This window comes from Ambystoma mexicanum, chromosome 3p, assembly GCF_040938575.1.
Source record: "Ambystoma mexicanum isolate Mex_15411 chromosome 3p, UKY_AmexF1_1, whole genome shotgun sequence".
Classification (NCBI taxonomy): Eukaryota; Metazoa; Chordata; class Amphibia; order Caudata; family Ambystomatidae; genus Ambystoma; species Ambystoma mexicanum.
This window is the reverse complement of record NC_090925.1, coordinates 1,033,437,176-1,033,454,729: the sequence shown is the minus strand read 5'-3', so window position 1 is coordinate 1,033,454,729 and position 17,554 is coordinate 1,033,437,176. Positions and strand designations below refer to the sequence as shown.

The window sequence follows — 17,554 nt, the reverse complement described above, 5'->3', positions numbered from 1 at the left end:
CAGTGTGTGGTGCTCACCGGCCTTATCCTTCTCCTGGAACTCATCTGGCAGTTCTCTGTCCAACCTGGCCATCATTACCATGGCGTTTCTAGGCCTTACAGCCAATGAGGCTGCTGCCGAGACCTTTCTCCCCATACCCTCTAGTTTGCGTCCTGTCTGATGGGGTGCAGCTATGAGAGGAGAGGTCGGGTTTTGCAGTCTCTCGCTGCAACCGTGACTATGGAGACGGCCTTACGGTGACCACTTAAGCAATTTCTTCTCTGGCCTTGCCACCAGCACTGGCGTGGAGAGAGGGGTGGCCAGAATCTTTTTCCCTGCTTCCCAAAGTGTATCCAATATTGGGATTGTGTTTACTGTTGGGCCCCTCTTGTCTCCATGTTCATAGAGGAATGAGGTCTTCTCTTCTGAAGCTACCTGAATTTTGAAAATGTCTTCGGACTTTGCAATAGCACAGTTTAACGAGACAATATCGTCCGGAGGGGAGGCTCCCCCTGTAGAGTGACGCCACATTTGGGTCTGTGTCGGCATATCTTGTGTTAATTCACCCTCCTCTGGGACATGTTTGTCTGTATCCGAAAACTTCCTGAAAGGATCGTCCGGTTCCCTCAGGTCTTCCATGGGGTCATCAGGCCATTCGGAGGTCTTGATGACACGGCGCTCTGGGTTCTCTAGTCCTTTGGGGAAAGAGTAGCTTGGTGGGGAGGTAGAATGTCTCCTTCTCCGAGGTCTGGGTGACACACTGTATTGCGATCGCTGTCTCTGGTGACTGACAGATGATGACCACCGTCTAGGTGGTGAATAGTGTGGAATGCTGGCCCTGGTGGACCTGCTTCTAGCACGGCCTGCCAGAGACCTGCTTGGTGAGGGTCTGCCCTCATGACCTGGGTTGGATTGAAAGCTGCCTTGCCCCGTCTCTCCGAGGGGTTGGGGGCGGTTGCAGAAGAACGGGGGGCTTCCAGCAGTGGTTTACCCTTTGTCCTGCAGAAAGATTGGATTGAAGATCTTCTTCTCACATCTTATTACATGGCAGAAAGGAATCTGTCATTTGAGGGTCACACCAATGTGCAGGGGGTGGTGTGTGAACGCACGCAGCGGGGTCCATATAGCTGGGTTAGGAGGATGGCAAGGGGGGAGGGGGAGAATTCCATGCCAAAATGATTAGACTGAACTCCCAATGAGCGAGAGTCGAATGACGGAATACTTCCAAAGTCTGGAGCAGTAGTAGACCAGCATATGTGATGAGCGTCCAGAAGAGGGATTGGGTAGACCATCACCATGCATATACACCAAGCTTATTCAGAATAATGAATAAATAAATGGGTCTGGTGTTCGTTGGACTTCACAGACCAACTGAAAAAGCGAAACTGCTGAGGAGACGCTAGAGTGCTTAACTGCTCACGAAGGCACAGACGGTCTACTGTAGGCCCCAGTGTGAGGCGCCGAAACAAGAGGCGTGGTGTAGTGTGCGCGTGTCACAGGAAGCCTCATATGAGGCTGGTAATTAACGGGGTCACCTAAAACACCAAGAGACCACAACGGAAAGCGTGGCAATCTGCAGGGGTGAGAGGGCTAACAGCAGCAGGAGTTGTCTCCCTTAGAGTGGCAGTAAACTGCGTTTTTAAGTAAAAGGGTGATGGATTCGACCACTCCTTGGTTTTTGGAGCAAGGGGTATGCAGTGATATTAAAGGTCAGATAACAGGAATGGGGTGTACCAAAAAGCAAAGGCTAGCACGGGCGCGCGCACACACATCCACGCACGTGTCATGCAGCCTGGATTTCATTTTTGGTGACATTTAATGTTGCCAATGAAGTTTATAAATCAATCAAGCTTCTGTTCACCAACCCTCAACCCCACAGCCCCCCAAATAAACTGAAGTATCAGTTACCTTGGTGAATGCAGCTGGCCCAGTCAAGGATGCGTCCTCGGGAGACCTGGAAGTCAAAGACAAGAGTGTTAGCATTACTGTGGAATCAAATTGAAGCAGAATGATATACAACTCCACACATGAAAATAAATAAAACAAAATACTGTGCACATGACACATTCATCACTGTTTCTCTATTGTAAAGGGTAAAAAACGAGCAGGACTCGGCCAGCATGAGGTTGTATGCACATCTTTGCAGTGGCACTCAACGTACCGAGTTTCCAGCTGCTTGAGAAGGGTAACAAAACGGTGAGCAAAGAGCAGAAGGAACCAAGATATAATGGAGACTTTGCAGGATTCGACTGTAAGAAAGAAAAAAGGATAACGGATAGTTATAGGATTGGTGACCATTGCTATTCATTCATTTTTCATTTGTATAGCGCCTTTCATCATAATTATGGTCCCAAGGCACTGCTGGCTGAATGCCCTCCGAGGGACCAGAATTCAAATTTGGAAGAATCATGCGTATGCATTTCAGCCATTAAAAAAGGTATGTGAGGGTGGCCAAGACCTTGCTAGTCACCCATGTCTAAACGGCGTGTTGATGGCCACTGCGGACGTAAAGTATGCACTAAACAGGGGAGGATTGTGCTTAAGGAGGTAGAGCATTATGTGGGATGCTACAGTGCGAATTTATTTCATTAAAAGTAGCTCAATTCCTATGGCAGAGATTTTGTGCGTGTGTGTTGTGAGTGAAGGGTTTGTGGAATGAGCCTGTGCCTTCTGCTAAGTTTTCAAAGGTGCAGAGTGCGAGGGGAGAAAATGGGGCCGCTGTACAAACCACAATGTCGTCATCCTGGGTTCCATCTATGTACAAGGAGCAGTGCTACGTATCACCTAGATTCAAAAAGGAGAGCAGGGCCTAAAATGCACAGAAAGACGTAATGTGCACAGTAACGCACAGCAGACGCCCTAACGTTACGAGAAATATGCAGAAACGCACAAACTTGTGTGCAGTAAACCGTCTGACTGCATACTGTGGGCATATTTTGAGAGTTAAGTGCCATCATTAACCAGAAACTAAGGTCGCTGTTGAAACCGTTAATTAACAAAAACATAGGTTTTGAAGAAGTAACATTTTAAAAAGGTGTCTGGAAACTTCCAAGCACTTGCTCGCATTGTGGGCGGCGTCGAAGTAAAACCATGGTTTCATGGGAGAAGAAATCTAGCGCAGGCCTTGGGAGGAGTCGAACGTCCTTTTCTGAACGTTGGTCTGCAATGAGGCATCAAAGGGCTGCACACAAATGACCTTCCGATGAGCCATGAAAAGAACCAATAGAAAGAAAGACCGTACACAACAAATCTGCTTCCCACCATTGCCAGCGACTAGATTAGCTGGGCCCGTACAATTAACAGTGACTTGCCTGTATGTAGGCAGGCAGCGACTGGGGCCTGAACAAAGCTGCCCAAATGCCACTCATTCTTGCAGGGCTCCCTGACGAGCAATGAAGGCCTGGAGCAATCAGCGTGTCCACTCAGACCCACAGCAATCAACTCCATCCAGGGCCGGCCTTTGGATTTGCGGGGCCCTGGGTGGCAAAACATGTGTGGGACCCGCTAATTTGCATAAGTAGTGACATCAGTGGTATCACAGAATGAGTATTTAGTTCGCAAAGCTATCATGGGAAGTTAAACTAAAAACACGAGACCATGTGGAAGGTAGTAGACAAATACACTGACATCCATTCTATGAACTGTCAATATCAACATTTACCTATGTGGCAATATCTGTAGTGAGGCAGCAGACAGCTTAATACATTGCCTTACCTACCAAAATCAGATGTCTGTACAAGGTGTGATAAAAGATGCGCGAGCATTCACTTTGGTTAAGTGGCGATGGGCAGATTTGATAACAGTCTTGAACACCTCTCTTCCCACATATAATTGATATAAATACTGTTTGCAAAAGGTCTTTTGAAACTTTGGTTTAAAAACCCTATCTGTGTAAGGCATTGCAAAAATATGGTGATTGCGTTTTACTAACTGAAACGAACTGCTGTTTTTTCAGAAGTTTCACAGTTGCTTTTATTTTGTGTGTCTACATTTGGGCATATTGTTCAAATTAGCAATATACTTTTATTTCAGAAGCTACAGCTTTGGATTATTTTGACCGTCAAAAAAAGAATACTAAATATTAACTAGGTTTATCAAGAACTGCTCACTACAAAATGAGAAGGTAGCCTCATTAATGTACTCCCGGAGCCTTGATTGGAGGGAGGTAAGCAGGCCAAAACTGTTCTCCGGTTGTAGAATCACAGGGGATCCTATAGCAGAAAGTTGCAACAGCAACTGAGGAGGTTGGGAGACTGTTGATATACGTTTAGACCTTCCTGTAAATCATATGTCTTCTTTCCTGTTGCTGTGGCAACAACGCCTAGATTCCCAATGGCTTTGTGCGCTTTCTACAAACGTAAACATAGCTAAACGTGCTGTAAAATGTGGCGTTTCGACATGGGGACGAGTGACGCCTGTGCTCCACTTGGTGTGGGAACTTTTCCCCCCATAGCAAAAATTAAAAGCTGGCACCCAAGAACATACGCACAGTAAGTGAACATATCTTACAGTGAAAGATGGACATTTATTTCACTTGACCTTTCCCCTTAGAAGAAACTGCACCAGACAAAAGAGCATTGGCCTTTCAAATAAAGTAATTAACAGGAATAATACCCGTAGAGGACATTTTCATTAAATACGCTGACCAAGTATAAAGGGTGCACACCTTTTTAACAGCAGCCATTTGTAGTGAAATATTCCCATAAAAACAAAATCCAAATATGAGCATGTGCTTTGATATCATTTTATGCGTCTTGTGGGTATATGATACGAGATAAGATATTTATAACGCGCCTGTACACAAGTGTTTCTAGGCCTGACAAGAATAGGGGAAGGGACAGAGGGACGACGAGACAAACCAATCTTACTAGGCATTGTGACATTCAGATCATGCAAGTGCTACAACGAGAAGTGCAGGGGGAAGTGAGGGTAAAAGTGCATGGGAAAGGGAAGGGAGAAGTGCGATCAGGGTGGTATGGCTCTGAAAAGTGCAGCCAAAGCAACGTAGACCTGGAAGTGCAAGGAGGCCTGGAGCTGAAGGGGTACAGATAGAGCCACTAGGTCCGCGGCAGGCCAGGAGGACTGGTCATAGGGAAGCCTGGTACCCAGCGAGACTCTGAAGGAACCAAGCCACCAGTCAAACACAGCAGACCAGTAGGTTAGGAGGGAAGCGAGAGAGCGAGAGAAGGCAGAGGAGAAAAGGAAGAGCGATCTATCCCCTCCCACCCCCGACTCTCTGCTTGGAGAAGCGTCTGACCCTCAGTTAGAGGCAGCTGAGCGAAGGGCTCTAGAAGGAAGGTATTTAGGCAGAGAGAGTTGGATATAGTGAGGCGCCGGCCCCAGAAGTCCTCGTGGACAATGCAGAGGATCTTGAACTTGATCCTTGCAGCCACCAGGAGCCAGTGAAGATTTCAGGGCTGGAGAGATGCAGTCCCTGGGCTTGATGCACAGGATTAGTCTTGCAGTCCTGTTCTGGATAAGTTTGATGGTGGCAAAGAGTAGAGATAGGCAGATTGAAAAAGAAGCTGTTGCAGTAGTCCAGCCTGGAGAGAACCAGGGCTCTGGAGACCAAGCATCTGGGGGAAGGTGAGGAAAGGTAGAATACCTCTTAGGGGGTGCCGCTGGAAGTGGGCCTTTTTGGCAATGTCCTAGATGTGCAGAGAGGAGAGAGTGGGGTTGAAGATGAAACCAAGGTTTTTTTGCCTCACAGGAAGGCGAGGGTAGAGGGCTCAGGGAGGGCGGCCAGAGAGCGAGGGAAAGCAGGAGCAGGGTTACCAATGAGGAGGATCTCAGACTTACTGGCATTTAGGCAGAGATCGTTGGAGGTGCACCAACCCTGAATCACGGATTGACAGTCAGGAATGAGCGAGGAAGGAGAGGTGGCTGAGAGGAGTATAAAAGAGAGCAGAGTGTCATTTGTATAACACTAAATCAGAAGAGCAGGTGGAGATCAGAAGGGCCAGGTAGACATTGAAAAGCTAGGGTGAGAGGATAGAGCCCTGGGGGACACCATATGTGGTGAGAGGTGGAGGAAGGGACCAGAGTTTGGCCTGGGAGGGTCGGTCAAGAAGGAAGGTGGTCAGCCATGCCAGGGCCTGATCCGTGAAGCCCATCTTCTTGCAGAGTCGATTGATCAGGGTGCCGTGATTGACCATATCAAAAGCAGAGGAAATGTCAAGGAGGATGGGCACAGAGGGGGAGCTGGAATCTAGAGAGCAGATCTTGCAGGTGTTCGGAAGAGCAGTTTCCCTGCCTCTGGCTGCTATGAAGCCAGACTGCTGGTCATAGAGATCACCAACAGATTCAGTGTGGAGAGTAAGCACGGAGAGAACCAGCTTTTGCAGGAGTTTGCCTAGGAAAGAAGTGATAGAAATAGTCTGAGAGTTTTCCGGACATGTGGGATCAGCAGAAGGATTTTTTAGGATGGTGTGCACAAGGGAGTGCTCGAGGAGAGAGGGTAAGATCCAGTGGCGAAAGAATGATTACAGAGATCGGCCGAGGCTGGAGTGAGGGTGGAGATGTGGTCCTTAATATTTCTGGAAGAGCAGGGGAGCACCGGTTAGTCGAAACCTTCAAAGATAGGACTTGTCTAGAAACCTTGTCAATTGTCGTCGGAGAGAAGGAGAAGAAAGGAGGAGGCGAGGCAGCCAAAGAGGTCCTGGGAGAGGGAGGAAAGAGCACATAATATCCTGTGTTTTAGTGGTGAAGCGAGTAGCCAAGGGCACACATAGGGACTGGGAGGGAAAAGGAGAGGTGGAGACTGCAGTAAGAGTGGCCAGCTCCTTGCAGATTTGAAAGCGTTTGGCCATGTTGCTAGAGGCCACAGTTAGAGGCTGCAGAGATGCAGGCTTAAATATGTAAATTCTTCTTGGAGAAGACAGTCTGTATTGCCTTTGAAGCAGGGGGCAGGCCAGTTTGTCAGAGGATGCACCTGATGCCCTCCACTTCCTCTCAGCGATCCTGCACTTCATTTTCGGGGCAGCGAGATCAGAGTCATACCAAGAGTTGCACTTGGAGGTAGGCTTCAGACGGATTCTTATGACAGGGGCAAGGATTTCCAAGGTGTTGGTAATGGAAAGATGCAAATTAGAGAGGGCTGTGTCAGAGTGGGAATCATAGGAGGAGCAGAGAAAGTTGAGGCAAAGGCGGCCAATGACACTCGCTTCAAGGGCTGAATCACCAATGAGGAGGGTGGCAGTGCTGGGGGGGGGGGGCAGGAGGGCTTTGCCAGGTGGACAAGCCGTTTCAGAAAGGAGGAGAGCAGAACGTGGTCAGGCCAAGAGAGGAGTGGTGAGAGGGTTAGAGAAGGGGATGTCACAGGAGATGAGAAAATCCAAGGTGTGTACGGCAGAGTATGTCGGCCCAGAAGGTAGAATGGAAACTATGAGTGAGTCGCAAAGGTTGCAGAAGAGCCCGGAAGAGGGATTAGCAGCATCCGGGTGGATGTTAAGGTCTCTGACGACGAGAAGTTAAGAGGTAGAGGCAAGGAGAGAGGAGGAGAGGTCAGGCCATTCAGAGAAAGAGGGCGACCTGGTGGCCTGCAGATGGTGGCCACTGTCAGAGAGGCCAGGAGAGAGAACCTGCAGACCAGGCATTCAAAAGAGGAATAGGCCTGTGTAGGAATGACAGAAGCAGGGACCCACTCAGGAAAGATCAGGGCAAATCCACCTCCATGTGGTCGGTTCTGGGCTCGGAGAGGATCTTGTAGCCCGCAGGGAGGAGTGCATCAAAACTCATGTCTCAGAGTGACGAAATCCATGTCAAGGTCTTCGAGGAGGCAGCAGATAGCAGAGGAGTGTTCAACAACAGAGTGAATCGCGATGTGGTGCACATTGTCACATTTGAAAGACTTCCTGGCAGGGGTACAGGAGTGAGGTACACCCAGCGGAAACGGCAGCGGAACCAGAGAGAGGGGAGCAGCAGTAGATAGAGGTGGCAAAGGTGTCAGAGAGTAAGCGAAGTAGGTGCCAGAGAGGAGGCAGGTGAGGAGAATGGGTGGTGGCAGAGGAGCCAGGGAGGTGGTAGGAGTAACAGGAGAAGGGAGGAAGGTGATAAGATATGGGAGACGCCTATCAAGAAGGTGGAGATTGGGCTGAGGGCACTGGACCAGGACGATACCATTTAGATAGACATTGATTATGGTTTTGGAGGAGTGGAAGCAGGCCAAGAAGACCTCCCAATGGGTGCCATCATTTTTTGGCGAGGAGGAGAAAGGAGAGAGAACAGATACCATATAGAAGGGACCAAAGGTCTGGAGAGGGAACTGTAAAGAGGCTGTCAGTGAGTTTGTCTGGAGGAAGCAGTGTAGGTTTCAGCTAGAGGTAGGCCTGGGTTGGAGACCAGGATATCCCTCTAACATTTTCCGTCCAGATTTAGTGAGAGGGATAGGCTAGGAGATAGAGTAGCAGTTCGAGTAGATGGGAGAGATTGAAAGCACAATATAGGGAGTGAGGAGGAACGTAGACGAGCGAGGGAGAGGTGCACAGCCCAGCGTTGCAGGAGCGTTGAAAGGGCGAGAGGGTGGTCACACAATGGGAGCAAAGAAAGAAGCAAGCTGGTGGCACACCACAAGGGCTAACAAGACACAGCGGGGCAACAGAGAATGACAAGAGGGGGGCACAGTGACACAACAGTAAACCTAGAGAGAAGGAGAGAGCAAGTGAACACAGTAGAGCATAGTAAACCAACAGTAGAACAGGAACCTGGGGGGTGGGGGGTAAAGAAATCAGACCCAGTAATCACAGCAGTCAAACGTGTGACAACAGTCTCAGTTCACAGCACAAAACTAAGTACGGCTAACCACAGGGGGGGGGGGGGGAGCTTAAGGTTGAGCAGAGACAAGAGCACATTAAGCCAGGCAGGATAGGTAGATGTACGTGCAAGATCGGGCAGTTTCGGAGGGAGCAGTATTAGCTGCTCCCACTGCCCAGACCTTTCTTACCTTACGGTCGGTGCTTGTCGACAGCTGCGCAGCATACTCAAACTCTGCGCCGCACCCCTTTGTCGCCAAACACCTGCATCGCCCAACACTGCACCCTTAGCCTACGCTGCCTTTTCTATATCTTCCGTAAGTTTCTGCACTGAAAACATGACATCTGGGTGTAATCCAGGTAGCCAAATGCCTGAGCAAGCTTGCCAACCTCAAAAACCACCAAGGGGTTGCATTCGCCCTCTGAAAAAAGTTACGCTGTCCACCCATATATATCCTTTACTTGTGCCCGGAAAAGCAGCACATGGCCACAATCAGGGAACAAATAACTACCAGTCTCCAGGATTGCAACCTCTCTTGCCACATCCTGGGCAAATATTCAGGGCTTGCTTGTCCCGTCTTCCTTCCCCCCTCCTCAAGCCCATGTTTGACTTTAACAATACTCTGTTTTATGAAAAAGACTTGGAAAAGTTCACATACCGCAGTGTAAGGTACCCACTTTAATATATACATCATTACAAAAATGTTATGCAAGCAAAAAGTGTACAATTGTGCCATCCCCCCCGCTTATCTTCACTAGGAGTCTAAAAATACCAGAATGCAATTCAGCAAAAAAAAAACAAAAACAAAAAAAAAAAATGGCCTATGGGTTTTGAAAATGTTAATTCAAGACTAACAACATTTAAGGTTACCGGTTTGTGTTTGTGTTTGCCAAATACAGGGTTCCTATATGATGTCATGTAAATATCACATTCTACCGAAAATAAACTTTTTACTGCATTAAATATCAAAATCTGAAAATAATGTAGCTAATTTAAAACTGTTTTGTTAGATATATTGCAATTGGCCTGGAGGAGAGCGTAGATTTAAGCAGCTAATGGTGCTTTGTGGGTGCTTTCAGAAGGAAAATGGCATTTGCATTTCTTGAAACAAACATTATAAACATCTCCTCCAAAACAATGCTCACTTAAATGGGGCATCATTTGTAAATCACCCCACTTTAATTAGCTGCTTAAAGAGATAAGGTGATAAGCAGTCATTAAGGGGCCTGAAGCATGTGATGGGCCGCTGGGAACTGCTCTCTTGAGAGCCACAGGAGGTTGGCAGGCGACACCATGGCCTCACGCGAACTTTGTACATGAAACTGCACAGCGGTTGTGGCAGACACTGGTGCCTTGCAGGGCCCCTCCGACAGTGGCCCCTGGGTCACTGCACAGACTGCCCATGCCTCTGGCCGGCTCGGACTCCATCCTATTGGTGCACTCAGCAAGTCTGACAGCCAATCAGGTTGCTCAGAACGCAGTCTTTATTATAGGGTGCAAGCCTACTTTATAACTTTTCCACTTTCCTTGTTACTGCTGGGCGACCAAGTCCCTTTTCAGTCTTCACTGTGATCCTTTAATGAAGACTGAATCGATCAGCGTGGCCAGACACAGCGATGAAGATCAAAACACTTGAAAAGCTATGTTTTCTAGCCCACGTAGGGCGCTCACTTTCGTACAGCGCACACCACACGTGGGCGGAGCCAACTGTATAACTGAGGGAGCCAATATTATAAGATTTTCTAACAAGCAATTCCCCATTAAAACGCATAGCGCAACAAGTTGGGAACAACATTTTTCTATATTTTCAAATTGCAGAAATAATTAATATTACGATTTCTGTGGCGTTATATCATTCTTTTCCTCTAAAGTTGCTGCACATACGCAAGACCATAATTATTCATGCTTCAACCACTTTAGGGGAAACTTAAACCACCAATGTCAGGTAATTTGAGTCTCTTGAACTTAAACATTTTCGGCAATTTATGGCTGAAAAAAAGATCAAGGGTTCAAAGCAGACAAAGGTTCTGCAAAGGAGGACAGGTAGCCATCCTGAGCAGGACCTTTATTTTCCATTTCCTCTCCACATAGAAAAAAAAAATGACCGTTTTTATTTCCAGCACAAGCAGCCGCTCACGCTATATTTTCTAGTACCAGTGCTTTGCTGGCACTAGAAATGGAACTACACATTTCCCATTTCCAGCGACTGTCCAAACTAGAGGAAAAGACATTTTCTATTTTGAGCAAGGGTGGCCCACCAGCTCTAGAAGTAGTATTTTTTCTATGACTGAGCAGCAAGTACCACTGTCCTTACCCTGCAGGATAAACCTTTTGAGACGGAGAATGGAAGGCTGGTTAGAAGGGACTTTCGAGATGATCCGTTCCCACTACAGGTGGCTGGCCAATATTCGTGGGCACTGGATTGTTTTTTTCCTTTTTTTTTTTTTTAAGTGGTGAACCATAAATATTCAAGGGTCACCTGTGGGGCAGTTCCAACACTCCTAGCTACAATCACATCTTTTCATGCAGTGGAGGCCTACAACAAATTTGGCCACGCTGGACACATAGCACTGGCTTCCTATCGAAGCGAGAGTCATCTTCAAAACTCTATGCATCACCTACAAGTGCACCATAAAAAAGCCCTCATCTACCTGAATGATGCCATAACCAAAAAAGAATCCACATGAACCCTAAAATCTAATAACCACCTACTGTTAACTACGGCCCACTTCAGAAACACCAGAGCAGGGGGCAGTAGTTTCCAATACCTAACCCCCAAACATTGAAACTCCCTTCCATGCAGCATAAAAACAGGATACCGTCAAGGGCTTTAAAAAATGGTTAAAAGTGTGGTCATTTTACCAACACTAAGAAAGCCTACCTTATTACTTGTAAATAATCATTGCATCTGTGCTGCACTATTGTCATGCTGTAAACACATAGTACGTTTGCCTGTAACCGTGCTGTAATTGTGTTTCGTTTTTAACAAGCTGTCTGTAACCTCGCTGTGATACCCAAGGGTCTGGGCGTGTAATACATGAAATAAATCAAATAGCAAGTCTTCAGCACTCTCGACCAGTGCTCCAAATAAGATTTGGAAGTGGGAGTATTTTACTCCCCATGTTTTAAAGCTGGGAGTAAAAGGATTTTTTTTTTAAAAAGGGAGTAAAAATGTAAGTCCAATTTCCAATGCGATTATTTTATAAGCAAGTAAACATTTTTAAAGTACAAAAAAATGCAGAAATGTTTGTAATATTTATTTCTTTGCAACTAGTTATTCAAGCACATTAAAAGATACGGGTTTACTTCTTACAAACACAGTTAAAATAATTTCTTCCTACGTGCACTACTGGTGTAAACATATCCATGCAGCTGTTCGGGTGAAAGCAGGGGCGCAGGATTCTATTTTGCTCCTGAAGCCTCGAGGTGAGTGCGTGATTACCTGGGACCCTCCTGGGCCTTTGCTTTTTTTTTTTTTGTTTTTTTTTGTTTAACTTTAGGCCCTGTTGAGCCCCTCTGCCTTCGCAGACATCCCTGCTTCCCCGAACCTTCCTGGTTAATTTCTTCTCGTCCCCACCCTCCTCCCGCCTCCCAGCCCACTCCCCTCCCCCTGATTGGCCAGATCATTGGTCTTGACTGGCCCTCCCAGGGCAGCCCTCTCCCAGGGCAGCCCCTGTGGCTAAGGACCCCAAGGCAAAGGGCGGCTCCAACAGAGGCAGCTCCAGAAAGCATCGGCAGGTGTCCGCAGGGGAAGCCAGTGAAGCCAGTGACCAGCCGTCAACCAGCAGAAACCAAAATGTAAGTGTGGCACGGGTGGTGAGTAGAGCAATTACTTTACTCTAGAAAGCCCGACCACTCTACATTATCATTAACCTACATCTACACTGTAAATGCTTGCATGTATCACACTTAGACAGACCTTTAAATGTTAGCTTTCGGCACACCTGGAGGTAGTCAAGAACATTAGTCTACATCTAAGCTGCATTTAGATAGAATTGTGAAACTTGGCTGCGTAAGACCCAGACAGATTCGCCAATGTTAGCAACTGCCTCTTAACACTGTCACATCTAGATAGCACGCCCAAAGATTACTGCACAGTCTAATGAGTAGTACTCTACTGTGACTGTGTCGCATCTAGACAGTGCACACATATTGGACGGAATTGTAAATGACAGCATGAGCCACACCTAAATGGAAGTGTGAATGGTAGCATGTACCTCTCTCGGATAGAATGGGGAATGGTAGAATTACTTAGAATTGGGAAAACTAGCCTGCGTCGCATCTAGATAGGTTTGCGATTGTCAGCAATGCTGCACTTAAGACTTGTAAACAGTAGCCTGCATCACTTATCGATAGGATCATTAATTTTAGCAATACCACAATTCACTTATTTGTGAACATTAGCCTACGCCAGACCCAGACAGGACTGTTAATGTCAGCAATGCCACACAGTTAGAACTGAACATTAGCATGTGCCATACTTGGATGGGACTGTTAACCTCAGCCTGCGTCACATCTGGATTGTTTTGTGGATGTTAGCACGTGCCACACTTAAGAGATTAAATTGTGAACATTAGTCTACGTCACATCTAAATGGAACGGTCAAGCAAGCTTGTGAATGTTGCGCAATGCCACACTTACCTAGATTTGTAAACAGTAGCCTGCGTCGCATCTAGATAGGATTGTGAGCGCTAGTAATGCCACACCTGGATAGAATTGTGAACATTAACCTACGCCAGACCCCGGATAAGATTGTGAATATTGACAATGCCGCACTCAGAATTCTGAACATTAGCCTGCACCAGGCCTGACAGGATTGTGAACGTTAGCCTGAGTCGCTTATGTTGGCATGTCCCTCACATGGGTGCAGCCGTGAACATTAGCCTGAATCGCATCTGGATGGAGATGTAAATGTAAACATGCCCCACACGTGCATCCTGCTTTCCTGTTCCCCATGCTGCTGCTGCTATATATCTGTATCCCCCTTCTGTCGCTGTAAGATCAGCCCCTGTCTCTATGTGTCTGTGTCGCTCCATTTCCTGCCATCCTGATGACGTGTCTGCTCTCAGGCGTTTTAGAGATAACCATCATATCACATCACTATGCTTACTGTCAACTATGCACCATCATTCAACTAGAATACAGCTATACCCCTGATTAATTCGGCCTAGCTGTTCACATGCGAATGCAACCCCACAAACGCCTCATCACCCTAATAAAACGCAGCTAGCCGAGCACATGCCGCACCCGTTGCTCACATATGCATCCTTCAGGCCTAATGCAGCCAAAGCCCAGTCTTGGTGTCCACCCACCAGACTGCACACATCCAACTGATCTCTCCAGCACCACACCTAATGCTAGGATGCAACTACCATCCAGCAGTTACATCAGCTGCACACATCTGGTGCACCCACGCACCCTCAGACTATCTCACTCTACTGACCACAACTACGGTTCCCGAGGGCGTTCAACCTACCAGCGCTTTGAGGTCATACCAATGATATGCAGAGCGCTATATAAATGCTAAGTAACATAACATGTCTTTTTTGTATTTTGGGTGGATTTGTACTCCCGACTGAATTTTTGGGGAGTGTTTGCCAATTTTAGGGAGTAAAAGTGGCCGATACACCCCATATCTGTAGGGCTGCTCACGTCCTCTCCCGACTCCTCTCAGAACCCGTTCACATGCCGGACCTCCTGGGTTGCTCGCTACCGGAGCCTGGCCACAATTGGATGGAATCGTGACATTGGCCTGAGTCGCATCTAGATAGGATCATGAATGTTAGCAAGTGCCACACTTAGCTAGAATTAGGAAGGCTAGCAAGTACCACATCTAGATATAATTGTGAACATTAGCCTCCGCCGGACCCAGACCGAATTGTGAATGATAGCAACTACCTCACTTAGACACAACTGCGAATGTCGGCATGTGTCACACTTAGCAAAGAGTATGAATAGCCTGTGTCACAACTAGATAGGATTGTGAATGTTGGCCAGTGCCACAACTAGATACAATAGCAATTGTTAGCCAGTGCCACATCTAGACGGAATTGGGAATATTCGAGGCCAGATTTAGTTAGAATTGTAAATACTAGCCTACTTCACATATAGATAGGATTTCAAAGGTGGGCCAGCGCCACATTTGGATACAGTTGTGAATATTGGTGGGCGTCATATATAGAAAAGATTGTGAATATCAGTAAGTGCCGGATCAAGATAGAAATGCAGAGATATTCACTTGCCACATCTAGAAAGAAAGTGGAAATTTAGCACATCACCTCTAGACAGCGATGCCAATAACCAACCCACTAACAATTTCACCCCTCTGCATAAACCTCTCAAACTCTGACTAAACACAACCACAACCCCATAGCAAAACAAACCGCACAAACTTCAGTACAGCCCAACAACAAAACAAACCGGACTCGCACAACAGCACACAACGGCTACCAACCGGAAAGCACCGAAGCCCAGTGAACTGTGTTAACCGGGCTGAGGCTGTCAACGGCACATCACTGCTATCTTGCACTTTTCCCGCTCATTCCCACGGTAAAAATATCCTTTAACATTAAGCCTTATTTGGCCAAATTCACACAAGCATTCTAACCCTACTGTGTGATCTCCAACACTCTGGACTTTAGTCCCCTAGGGCATTACCACCACCAGCGCATTGAGACTATAATAATGGTAAAAGCTGCTATATAACGACAACTACAATACACTGAACTCTGAAAGGGACTCTCCGAGCAACCCAGCCACCCACTCACAAACGCTGCAGTATCATTTAATTCACTGATCATTGGATGGAGTGCCATGGCTAGGGACGTTCCATGAGTGAGCGTAGAGACAATTTTGCGTAGTTCATGCAATATATAAATGGTCAATATTGTACATCGAGCAACATTGTAGTCTATTAAAGTATGCAGGAGCCAATCTTCTATAATACACATTTAAGAAGATCACTTCTAGAGGACACCAACTTTGGCAACCAAGAGAAATAAGACAGAGCGATTTAGAGCGAGTTGCCCAGGATCACACACTTTGGTCAAACGGGCAAGACAAAATGTGAACCCATGTTTCTTGGTTGCACATTTTGCAGTTTAATCATTAGTCTAAATCTCATCCCATTCCATCCCATCCTTAGTTGCAACACCATGGCTCAGGGCTGCAAAGTGGTGTTTCAAAAACGATCTTTTGCTCAAAAAAGCTACATTTTATATTTGATGGATTTTGACAACCAATTAATAAAGAAAAAAGCATTAAAAACACAAAGTAAATCAACCTAACCAGATTAACCAGGTTACTCACCTAGTGACCACCTTGCTCCTAGTCCATAGTTCCCCTTTCCTCCATACTTATGGGACATCTCTCCGTCCTGTGGGACGGGACCGGAGCACTTTGTAAAAATCATCCAAAAAATGTTTTAAAAAATGTGTCCTTCCTCTTTCTTGCGCGGGGCCCAGCACGTGGCCGTAACCCCACCCACCTTGGCTCCGCCCCACGCATCAGTCCTTTTCTAACGCCAGGTCAGAGACCTATTAGCAATAACAGAGGAACCTTATTAGAGGGGACGACGGGCGGGCGTATGGAGGAAAGGGGACTATGGACTAGGAATAAGGAGGTCACTACGGCGAGTAACCTGGTAATACTCCTACGTCCCGTCCCCTTTCCTCCATACTTATGGGAGATTCCCAAGCACTCCTAACAGGAACTACGGGTGGATGGAAATACCCCTTACTGAAAAAGGTTCTTCAGCATAGCCTGACCAAACTGAGCATCAGCTCTTGAGCTCATGTCAAGACAATGCTTACAAAAAGCAGATGGGGAGGCCCAAGTAACTGCCCTAGCGATGGACTCCAGGGGACATATTTCTGAAAACCAACCGCGGCTGCCTTGCCCCGCACCAGGTGTGCATCAATACCCTTAGGAGGTTTCAGCCCTTGGACGATGAAAGACTGATGCGGGCGGCGATCCACCGAGAAAGTCGCCTTAGACGCCTGCTTACCCTGAGGGTTACCGAAGGTCACAAAAAGTTAACTCCTAAGCTCCGAAGTCCTGTGAAGGTAGAACTTAAGAGCCCTTCTGACATCCAGACAGTGTAAAACCCTTTCAGTCTCTGAGGCAGGGTTCGGAAAAAAGACCGGTATGGAGATCTACTAACTCAGATGGAATTCAGTTACCACCTTCGGTAGAAAGGCTGGGTTTGTGACGGCAGTTTCTTTCTAAAGGGTCACGTTGTTTACGTTCGTGTTTATTAAGTATAAACAGTGCCGGCTACATTGAGCAGGCAGCTTATTTTTCCACACGTTACGTTGCTAACATTTGGGATCACGTGTCTTTCACACATGACCGCTACAAGAGTATAAACAGCACGTCAGTTACCACACAACGCCTAGCCAGTTTGAGACGTCACGTTCGTGAGAGGTTTCTTTACACTTTGCGACGAGTTCTTATGGATGAATTTGTTTTCTTTGTGGTTTTGGATTCTGGCAGCTAATTGTAGTTGACTTCATTTATATTCTCTCGTGTTGCTGGTTCAATCGAAACTGTTCCTAAATACTACTTGATTTTCATTTCAATTGTTACATTACATGATTTTTTTACTAGTTTCCTTCTTTTATTCTTTTTACACTACATGATTTTCTTTTCTAGTTTCCTTCCTTATTCCTTTTTGGAATTCTTTGCTTTTCTCCGGGTGTAGTTATATATAGTGGCTTATACATTCTGATTTGGGGTTGTTTAATTTAGACTGTTTGCATATACGTTTGCTTTTTATTTTAGTTTTAATGTTGTATGAATAGATTGACTTTAGGATTCTGTTTTT

General features: G+C 46.6%; 1 protein-coding gene across 9 annotated transcripts in view; it reads right to left on the bottom strand.

Annotated features, from left to right (window-relative positions):
• Positions 1-17,554, bottom strand: part of SRC (SRC proto-oncogene, non-receptor tyrosine kinase) — a 520,693-nt gene that overhangs the window by 232,679 nt on the left and 270,460 nt on the right. For 6 of the 9 annotated variants that reach the window (XM_069652377.1, XM_069652378.1, XM_069652383.1 and 3 more), the window contains exon 2: positions 1,888-1,933. In XM_069652377.1, the coding sequence (XP_069508478.1) occupies positions 1,888-1,933 (46 nt within the window). Of the gene's footprint in view, positions 1-1,887; positions 1,934-2,140; positions 2,229-17,554 lie in introns of all 9 variants that reach the window. The other 3 variants (XM_069652381.1, XM_069652375.1, XM_069652376.1) reach the window with 1 other exon arrangement.